The sequence below is a fragment of the Colossoma macropomum genome, unplaced genomic scaffold (assembly GCF_904425465.1).
Source record: "Colossoma macropomum unplaced genomic scaffold, Colossoma_macropomum, whole genome shotgun sequence".
Taxonomy (NCBI): domain Eukaryota; kingdom Metazoa; phylum Chordata; class Actinopteri; order Characiformes; family Serrasalmidae; genus Colossoma; species Colossoma macropomum.
The window spans coordinates 12,861,178-12,871,845 of NW_023494798.1; the positions used below are offsets into that span (position 1 = coordinate 12,861,178).

Sequence of the window (10,668 nt, forward strand, 5' to 3'; positions counted from 1 at the left end):
ACTAGGCAGAGTCGCTCGCATTGTAACACGTGAGCGGAAGCGCGCGACGTCATCAAAACAGTGTCCGCGGCTGTTGTTCATCTTCCTCTCACTGACGCACACTGCGAACGGTCACAGAGCAGCAGACATGCGTTACCTCAAAACAACAAGAAACTGGGGTTTGTTTTGAGCCGACCACCCGAGCGCGTTTCTAGCGGCGAGGCGCCTTTTGTTTCCCCCCCGCGGTGACGGCGATGGTGGAGCAGTCTGACCGCGCTCCGCTGCTGGACTGGGAGGAGGTTCCTCCGGGCCAGCCGCCCCCCAGCGGCCCCTCTCTGGACCCGTCGGACTCTGCAAGCTCTGAGCCGTCGAAATGCCGGCCTCAGGGCAGGGAGGGCGGCGGCTCCGGCTGGGCTTTGAGCCCTGGAGCTCCGGGCAGCGGAACAGCTGTTAGAGGCAGAAGCCCGCACTCCCCCTCCATACAGGCCGGGCCTGAGGGGGATGCTGGAGCCACCGACGAGGAAGGAGACTGCGCTTTTACTGGACTGTCCGTTAAAGAGCGTCGAGCCGCTGAATGGGAGGAGAAGGACCAGATTGTTGCTGTGTTCGTGGTGACATTCGACACGAGATCAGGTGAGCTAACAGTGCAGTGGCAGTGTCACTGTTTGTAGTGTAGCAGGGCACCATAACCAGCACAGGGATGCCTTAGTGGAGATTAGATCTCCTTTTAAAGCTAATATTTGTTATCTTTTAATGCTCTAAGTGGTACGTATAGCCCACTCTGTACCTGTACTGTACATGTTTCACGTGTGTACACCCACCTCACTGGTCAAGCACTGTATGAGACATGCTGTCGTTTCAAGGCATGAAGCAAGAGAAGTGAATTTGGTGAGAGTTTTTAAGTCACCCAGATGACTAATACAAACTCCTTGACTTCCCCTTTAAAATGACTGTGAACGTACAGTATGTCACTTTCAGGAAGGCACCCTGAATGACGAGGTTGTTTGGCTTTGCCTTGCAAGCATGTGGACACATGTTTAGATCTGCAGTTTCACAGTTTGTACTGTTCACTTGGGTGTCATTGACAGGAAACATGGTGGAGTGGTGCTTACCTCAGGATGTAAACCTGGAGGGGGTGGAGTTCAAGTCTATGGCCAGCGGCTCTCATCGAATTGCGAATGATTTCATGTAAGAATTTGATAACACAAGTGGTGACCTATAAACAGACGTGATATTCTTTGTACACAAACACTACAGACTGATAATGCATGGTGTACAGTGAGAAGTTAGTGCACTGCTCTACCTTATAAGAAAAAATTGCATAATTAAACCAGTAAGATGTAAACAGCCATTACAGTTTGATGTTAAATGTTCTATTCTAGAGAAACGTACAGTCTGAATTGTTTACACTGGTGATGCTAGGAACCAGACGTCTGAAGAGTTTCAAAACTACTTCACAGAAAGCTTTTACATGAACTAGTTACAAATGCACTGCCTGATGGCTGAGACGTTGTTTTACAGTGGCTTTGAGAAGACTTTGACCTAAAACTTTGGTGGAGGGGTATCTGTAGGGCACTGTAGAGCAAATACCCAAACAGAATGTACACATAAAAACTCAGAAGGCACGTGTCGGTTCACTAGTCATTTTGGATAGCAAATAAAATGGCAATAATTGCGCAGTAGGCATTGCAATCGCTGGTTCCTGTCACCACTGTAAAGTGAGTTGGTGAGTGTTAACTACAATGCACCATTTCACATCAAACTGCTCTGAATGACTATTTACAACTCAACAATTGAATTGTACAGAAATGTTGAAAAGTTGATGGAATTCCACTTTAATGCTATACACACAGTGATATGTATGTTTTGGCTGTGTTTTTAGATATTTCAGGAAAGGCTCTTACTTTGGGCTGGCATGCTTTGCTAATATGCCAGTGGAAAGTGAACTAGAGAGAGGTGCTCGAATGAAGTCTGTAGGCATTCTGTCTCCGTCGTACACCCTGTTGTACCGCTACATGCACTTCCTAGAGAACCAAGTCCGGTAAGTGCTTTTGATTATACGCTGTCCCCAACAAAAAGGGTTGCCAACCATATTGGACAGAGTAAGACTTTCGGATGTTTTCAGAGTGAAACAATTGAGTCAGATTAGTTTTCCTGTTCTAAATGTGATTGGATTCCTGGATATAGCCAGAATTCTATTTGTCATTTCCTCAGTCTCTCCTCACACCGCCGCTCATCACGCCTCCCTTCTTCTTTTCACCCACCCCCGTTTCTATATTTATGATATTCTCATCTATTAAACATAGGCTCAGAGACGCAGGTGATGTCACAAGATTTTTTGACTCATTCAATCTGTTGGACTCTTTGGAACTTGATCCACTCAACAGTGTACACAGCCGTGCTGTTACTTTTTTATTCACGTAAATGCAAGAAGTCCTATTGGACACCCTTATTGAAACTTCAGCAACCTATACCTACCTCTTTATCTCTCACTGAAACCTATTTTCAGTTAATTATTAAGCTTGTTATAAGAACACTGTGCATATTCAATCTGAAAAATGCTATCTGTGTTTGCCTATAGGCACCAGCTGCAGTGTCCAGGCCAGTACTCTCCACTAGAGGCGTTTTATGAGGATAAAAAGGCTGTGCTTCCCCCTGGAGGGAATGGCCTGGTCACTGCCTGCCCCACCAGTGCCCTAGGGACCATGGTAAACCGCTGCATGCATCCAGAGATGAAGGTGAGGACATAGAACATAATACCTCTAAAATATTAGATCCTATTTGCTCTTGCTTGTTATTATGTTGCCATTAGAACAACTTTTAGTCTGACCTTGTGATGAAACTGAGGCTGCAAATTTAAGGTCACATTAGTCACAGGACATTATAATGTGCATTGCTTTTGTAAGTAAGAGAAAAATCTGTGCAGTCAGAGTAGACAAAGAGCATTTCTTCATTTTGCCCAGAGTTAAGATTTGATTCACTCCCACAGGGCCTTCTATTGTGAGCATGGCAAGTCAGATAAACTCTAAAAATTGCTGCCTGTTTTTTTTCATGGCTTAGTGACATACTTTGTGTGTTTATTGCAGTGGTAGAGTTTGGCTAAAACAATAAAGGTGCTAGATGTTCGTGCAGTTTGTTGTTTTGTTAGTCAGCTTAAACTCCTGTCATGTGCCTTTCAGTATCACATTTCTCACAGTGGTCATCTCGGTTCACTTCCTGTCAGATCACACATCCTGCTGGCTGCATGTCCCAGTTCATCCGCTTCTTCGGAGAGCAGATCATGGTACTGTGGAAATTTGCCCTATTAAGGAAGCGCATCCTCATCTTCTCCCCTCCACCTGTTGGTGTGGTCTGCTACCGGGGTGAGACATGAACTTAGCCAAATGACAGACAAACCTGCAAATGAAGTAAAAATGACCATACCTTCACTTGTTTGTAGGAGACAGCAGCCCAGTTTAACACATTTTGAGTTTTGAGCAATATTTTAAGCAAGAAATAAAAAGAAGGGCTGGACAATTTGGAGTAAATATTTAATTGTGATTTTTTTTCCAATATTGCAAATGGGATTTAAATGCGATCATTTTCTATTAATTAAGCCATTTTTCTGTCAGACTTGAGGTCAGAACACTGTATATAATGTGCCAGACTGCCAGTTCACAAGCTCTGCATGGTTAGGTTTAGTTCAACCAATTAAAACTTGTTAAGTCAATGTTGAATAATATAGGATATAATTAAAATTGCACTCTTTCAGATTGCGATTTTGATTTAAAAAATAGTATTAATCATTCAGCCATACTAAAATTTTATTCAGTTGATGCAGTTAATTCAATACAAATGTTATTTATACCAGACAAGCTTTCCAACCTAAATACATAAGAATCTATTAATCAAAATAGATAAGATTTATATTTTTGATCACAAAGTAGAAGAGCAAATATCAGCACAGCATAAATTTAAATATATTTTTTATTTACATGACTGGTACATCTATAGCATGTTTTTGATGAAACTGTCTATAAAACCTCCCATAAAATAAATGTTTGTTGTAACAGTGTGTTAGAAATAACCCTGCTGTATGGATGCTGTGCATTGCAAGCTCCCACTGTGAGTTGTTTACATGCTTCAAAATAGGGCTGTGTTAAAGCCACCAAGGAAATGAATAAAACAATACAGGTGCAAGTCCTGTGATGTAAACACAAATGTTATTTTTATGGTACAAAAACAGTCTTCAGGGTGAATCTCTCCCGATAGCTGTGAAAATTTGCAGATGCTATGGGATATTGAGAAGATGACTTGAAGCCCATGCAGCTTGAACCTGTTTAACTGCATTAAACATCCATATTAGGTTTTACCCCATGTTAGTTTGCTTTCCCTATTATTTAATAAGTTATTACATGTTTGTTTGTTTTTTTTTCTTATTTTATAATCCTTCATTTGTTGGTCAGTATCTTTGGTTTTGTTTTTTCCTTACAGCTTGTAATTTGCCTCTTTCTCACTCTCATGCATTTCAGTATACTGCTGCTGCTGCCTTGCTAATGTGTCCATACCTGGAATCGGTGCCTCTGTGCCGGAGTTCCGCCCCTTCTTTTACATCAACGTGGCTGACATTACAGCTCTGGAGACAGAGCTCTCCTATGTGGCTTGTGAGTGGCTCATGTTGATGTAGTACAATGAAGACTAAAACAAGAAGCTAATTTATGACAGAAGTGCTGAAGCTAAAAAGTGCTGTTGTTCCTCTTCAAAGTATGGTGCCACTATGTGGTACAAAAGCATTGGGGGTGACTCATCATTAAAGATGCTTACCTTATTTATTCATTTTTCAGTCACACTGCAGAACGAGTGTGGACTCCACAGGCTGCCTTCAACTAAAGTGTTTGATGTGTTTTTACACTATCGTGCAAAATCAACAATGTCCTTTATTCATTTAATTTTCAGTTGAAAGAGCCATTTAAGTGTAAGTTATTCATTTTTCTGGAGATTCTGAGATTAGATAGGTAATCTACTTGCATAAGGAAGGGAACTGTCCGTGGAAAAGGAGTGAAAAATATGAGTTTACAGTTATTAACAGATGTATCAAAAATGGGACTAACAACCATCTAAGATGTGATAGAGCACCAAAACTGTCACCATCAGATAAACAGTACTTAAAGTTTAGCAGTAAAAAAGCTATTACGGAAATAGACCAAAACGCTGCTGCTGTTGTTCTCAGAACAATGATCTGGTCCAGATCTCAACGTGTTTGGCATTGCTTGAATGAGGGGAAGCAGAAAGTGCAACCAACGTCTATGACTGAACTTTTCATATATGGAAAAATATCACTGCAGATTACTTTGAAAAACTGAAATCAAGGCCAATCCCATTTCTTCTTTTTACCCCTTCCCCTTGTTTTTTTCGAGTGTCACCCTAATGGTGGTTGAAATCTTGCCCTACGAAATGGGACAACCCTCAAATTACATTGCTTCATTATCAGGCTACTAGCGGTGCTCTGTAGGCGACCCAGCCCATCTTCAGTGATAGCAGAGAAGGGAAAAGTTCAGCAACCTTGCTGCTGGGCTGAAGTCAGCTATTCACCAGCTTCTTGTTTGAATTTTCCCGTTCCACCTTAAATAGTGCAGCAGTTACATTCTGGCACTTAAGCCATCAGTACTGCTGCACTATTTAAGGTGGTACGGGAAAGTTAGCTAGCTAGCTACCGAGATATTAGCATGCCATTCATGGTATTTTATGTATGTTATGAAGAGAACAACCATAATACATTGAAACGACATTAAACTAAGATAATACAATGGTTATCGTTGTTTTTTAACAGAGAAAATACTTACTTTTGTGGGTTTCTTTGGTCGCTCGCGCAGCCATCTTGCCGGTTTTTCTATTTTTCTCGTAACGCTCCTTTTGGAGTGTGTCTCTGAAAAAACTCCGTTTGGAGGGCCATGTAGCCCTAACACTTCATCCTACCCCTCTATCTCAACCAAAATTGGGACACCCTACCCCTAGATGTGAAAAGTGGCAGAGGCAAGGGGTGAAATGGGATTAGACCCAAGTCTCTTGAAAAGAATGAACACTGAGGCTGAGACACACTGAATCATATTGCATTAGTTGTTGAGGCTTTTGTGTAATTTTCTGTTAAATGTTTTATTGTTTGCTGCTGAAAACGAATAACATGTACATTTCCATTTTGACTGGAAATGACATAAATGGAGTGTGATAATAATAACAATCCATTTTCTCCTTCTTTATCAATGTATGTATGCCAAGGCACCACAGAGAAGATCTTCGAAGAGAAGAAAGAGCTGTATGATGTCTACATTGACAACCAGAATGTGAAGACCCACAGAGAGAGCCTGCAGCCTCTGCTCCGAATCAACAGTGCCGATCGGGAGAAGTATCGCAAGCTCAGTGAACAGAGGTACTGCACCCATATTCTGTAGACTAGTAAGCTTGTATCATGACACTAACAGTACTGCTAAATCTTGCTTCAGTTTTTAGTGCCAACACTACTGCAGTTTGCATAGTGTAGTACAACCAACCTGAGTTGAATTATGGCCCTTGTTTGCATAAACTCACATGCATTTACATATTCAACAGTTATCCAGGAAAACTTAGGTGTAAATACCTAGATAGATAAGGAAGAGCACCTTTGCAGTGTTGTCATAAAAAATGTACTACTGTTCTTTTAATGATAACCATCATTTTGTGGTTAATCATTCAACTGAGGAAACAGTTTCAAGCACATCAATTAGACATCTTGGTAATGATGGTCATGACCATGTCCCTACAGGCAACTGTTGCTGTATTCTCAGGAGGTTGACGGGGACTGCACCACTAATGAGGAAGACCTTTTTATTCTGTGAGTGCAGAGCGCAAAAGTCTCTTCATGTGAATTGTTAGACTTAAAGGAATAGTTCGGCAAAGAATTTAGTTGACATGCTTTTCTACTTAGCCCAAATGCAATTGATTAGCAAAGACGTGTCAAAATTTTGCTTCTTTAGTTTAGCGCTGGAACTACAAGGATAATGTTACACACGCTGGAAGTCAATAGTCTCCCACACAGTTTCCACAAATCCATTCCCAAAAAACCCCAAAACTGGCCCAAGTGTGTAAGGAGCTGCTCAAACTGCATCCAGGTCTTAACTCAGGTCATGCAGACAAGTCTATGTGGTTTACAACACAGTATGACTCACTATGAACTATAAAAATGAAAAATGTAGATGAAAGAAGGGGCAGCCATTTAGAAAATCCAGAATCACATTTTTCTGGAGCACTATTTGGTTTTATTCCACACAAGATGATCAAAGACAGGGATAAGGTAATGCACACCACAGATGGAGCGTACGGTAACGTAGGCAGAGAAGCTAAACAAATGTACTCATGTACTAAGAAAATGTTTGAACCTGAATATACATGAAGAAAAGCGGCAGTTGGATGTTGGACCCCCCAGTGACTCCCAAGTCCCACCTCTTAGCACAAAGCTGAAGTTAGCTTCTTTTCCATTCCACCTTTAAGGGTGCAGCAGGTACATACTGGCAGCTCCTGCCTTTTAGCTCTAGTGTCATTAGTAAGTTTTGCAACAGCATGATTATAGTAATTTTTCTTAATTTTATTAAAAATATCATGAAAATACCAGACCATAAACCCCTATGATAAAGGCCGATCATTGAAAGCTAATGGAGGTCAATTAGCATGTTGTCTTTTTTTCTGCTAACTCACACAGACTAGGTTTAATTTTAAGTTGATATATGGCTTTATGTCGGGGTGTAAATAATCTACCTCCCCCCTATGCCAGGTTTTTCATGGAACAGAATAACCGCATCTTCCAGACTTTGTTGGAGGTGGCAGGAAGCGCTGACCCCACTCTGACTGCCGAGCATGTGCGAGCCATGGGGTTGGATCCACAGGGTGACCGTGGTTTCCTGGTCGACCTCCTGGAGGTCTATGGTATCGATGTCATGCTGGTTATCGACAATCCCTGCTGCCCGTAAGGCCAGAGAGACTTCTGCTCTCTCTCTCTATTTTATCTGTATTGCTCTCTCTGGAGCCCCTAGCCTGTCTGGGCTGGAACACACTGCCTGACCCCCTCCTCTCTTTCTCTCTTTTTTTTTTTCTGGCCTGGGTGTTTAAGGAGCCAGTACTGACCTTTGGCCGCACTGCTGGACCGCCCTGATACTGCCAACGCCCCAGGGCACTGTCCTTCCTTCAGGCTTTGGTACACTCTGCTGCCTTCACCCCACCCCCCCAACTCCCTCACAGCATTTGTCCGCTTGTGTGTGTCTCTACGAGTGTGTGTGTGTGTGTGTGTGTGTGTGTGTGTGTGTGTGTATATGTGTGCCAGTTTGCTTAATAACCTTCCAGACACTCCTGGGTTTCTTTCCATGCTGCGCCTACTCTCACATCCTGAAAAAATGATGAAACTGTGCCTCTTTGTTACTGCTTGTAAAGTGTGGAGCTCAATTGTGACTTTGTTCTTCTAGCCAGCGCTGTTTTGGGGATCTGATGTAATGTCCCTTGCTGGGTTTCGAATGTGCTTCTCCTGGACCCCAGAGACTAAACACAAAGGAGTCCAGCAATGGAGCCACTTCCATCCCTGTGCTCATCTGGTTTCCTGTCTGGTGAAGGAATGTAAACAACATGGTAACATCTGCCCCACATCGTCATATGTACATGTATAAGTAACGGTTTTCAAAGCTGAACTGTATATTGAGCTGGACTGGATTCATTGTATTGGAGATTTCCATAATTCCCTGCATTATTTATTTGGCTTCACCATGACTGCATCACCGATAAACGCCTGCAAAACGTCAACCTCAAAATGATGAATGATGGTTTTGATTTTACAGAGTTTGACCATCTTTGCCTCTCTCGCTACACTGATGCTGTTTGGTTTTTATCACTCCTGCTACCTGGATCAGTTTTGAAGGAGGAAGGAACACATTTATGCAGTTGGAGTTCCATCAGCTGAGTTTTTTGTTGGGTCTTCAGGGTGGCTTTGAATGTGGACTTTCTTGCCTTGCTTTGCTTTAGTACTTTATTCTATAAATCAGTCACTAAAGACACAGACATCTCAACTGCTGTATGTTTACTTTTGCACACATTTGCAACAATCAATAAGGACCACTTTAAGCTGCATATTGTGTGAAAGCGCATCTTTAATCACTGCACTCTTTAGGGCAGGGCTGCCCTCAGATGTCGTCCTGTTAAGACTGTAAGATTTGATCAGTTTTGACAGTGGCGTGAGTAGGTGCCATCATATTAAGGGGAAATTCCACTGATTTTTTTCAAAATTTCTGCATGGTGCAGTCTGTGATATACACCAAGTCATTCACAGTGGTCTGATCTAGCATCATGTACTGTAGGGGTCACAATGTCTACACTGCAAATATAGACATTTTATTCATCCAAAATGACTAGTGAACCTATATGTGTCTTCTGAGGTTTTATATGTAATGTTGATAATGAAAAAATGGCGGTAAATATGAAAAAAAGCAGAACCTTTCTTTGGGGACTATTTTGCCTTATTATGCCCTGCATGTATCTCTCCACCATTAATGCATGTTAAAAATATGTTTTAGGCCAAAAGCTTATCTCAAAACTATCATAAAACAGTGTCTCAAGCATCAGGCAGCGTATCAGTAACCATTTTATGTAATAACTTCCTGTGAGGGAGTTTTTGACGCATTAAACTATTCAGACGCCTGGTTCCTGGTATCACCACCACTGTGAACTGTTCTCAGTATGTTTTACGTAAAACCACTCTGAATTACTTGTTTATATCTTAACCATTTCATTATACAGACGTTTTAAAACATCAGTGGAATAAGCAAATTCACTGGGGTCTTCCTCCTTATGTCTTGTTTTGGTCTTTGACTCAGCTCCTGGATTATCCTTTGGCTCACTTTGCTCGAGTCTTCATGACCAGGCCCTCATCGGGACCTTTACAAGACGACTATTATAATAATAAATTATAATGTGACCAAGTATATCATGTCTAAATAGTAATGATACAAAAGAAGGAGTTATATGTGTATTTGTGCTGTACAGGGCTTTACTCTTTTCACTGTTGGTATTGATTGTAAATTATTGTACATTTTTGCTGCACCACACCATGCACAGTTGGTGCATATTGACACAGATATGTATTATGAAGCTTTTGAGTCATTTTCATTTCACTCTTGGGGGAGGAAACATGAATGTGATTCTCTCAATGACTCACCAGTGAATGCTGTGTTATTTGTTTACTACTTTTATTGACTTTTGTTTTGTGTTTGTTTGGGCACCATGTTTAAAATGTGATGCTGTGTTTGACTAAGTATTTTTCAGCAGAGGTAGATTCCATCAGCAAACTGGCCAGGTCAGGTTCTCTAACAAAATGGGATACTGTCTGTGAGTGTATCAGTGTCTGTGAGCTGAGTGTTTATCCTCGGAGTACTTTGGTCACGGTAAGGGTTTGGGGGTGTCTATTGTGTTATTTGGACAGCACCAGTTCATAGATTAGATTTAGATTACTCTAGATTAATTGTAATCCATGACTACAGCATGGAAGTGGGGCTAGGTCATGTTTATCACTAGACATTTTGTGTCTGTGAGGGTATGAAGCCCTTAACTCACTAACAAAGAGTCCATTGTGTTGCTCGGGGGCTGCTTCAGGGGCTGCTGATCTTGGGGTAGTGACATGTTGGGGATTAGCCCCAGTTC

General features: G+C 41.7%; 1 protein-coding gene across 4 annotated transcripts; it reads left to right on the forward strand.

Moving 5' to 3' along the window:
- The first annotated feature begins 233 nt into the window (after positions 1 to 233).
- Positions 234 to 9,452, forward strand: dennd11 (DENN domain containing 11). 4 transcript variants are annotated; one of them, XR_005008066.1, is made up of 11 exons: positions 234 to 612; positions 1,068 to 1,167; positions 1,862 to 2,020; positions 2,561 to 2,717; positions 3,203 to 3,341; positions 4,491 to 4,622; positions 6,235 to 6,385; positions 6,758 to 6,826; positions 7,763 to 7,954; positions 8,099 to 8,182; positions 8,448 to 9,452. XR_005008066.1 is itself a non-coding variant. In XM_036585420.1 (10 exons), exons 1-10 carry the CDS (start codon positions 234 to 236, stop codon positions 8,109 to 8,111), a joined length of 1,491 nt encoding a protein of 496 aa, XP_036441313.1. In that variant the 3' UTR covers positions 8,112 to 9,452. The 4 variants fall into 4 exon arrangements, 3 of the variants coding, with proteins under 3 accessions (XP_036441313.1, XP_036441311.1, XP_036441314.1); XM_036585420.1 differs by having other exon boundaries at positions 8,099 to 9,452; XM_036585418.1 differs by lacking the exon at positions 8,099 to 8,182.
- The last annotated feature ends 1,216 nt before the right edge of the window (positions 9,453 to 10,668 follow it).

Coding starts and splice junctions, on each gene's coding strand:
- dennd11 (XM_036585418.1), top strand. CDS start 234: ATGGTGGAGCAGTCTGACCGCGCTCCGCTGCTGGACTGGGAGGAGGTT. Junction 6,386..6,757: donor CGCAAGCTCAGTGAACAGAG/GTACTGCACCCA, acceptor ATGTCCCTACAG/GCAACTGTTGCTGTATTCTC. Junction 6,827..7,762: donor GAGGAAGACCTTTTTATTCT/GTGAGTGCAGAG, acceptor CCCCTATGCCAG/GTTTTTCATGGAACAGAATA.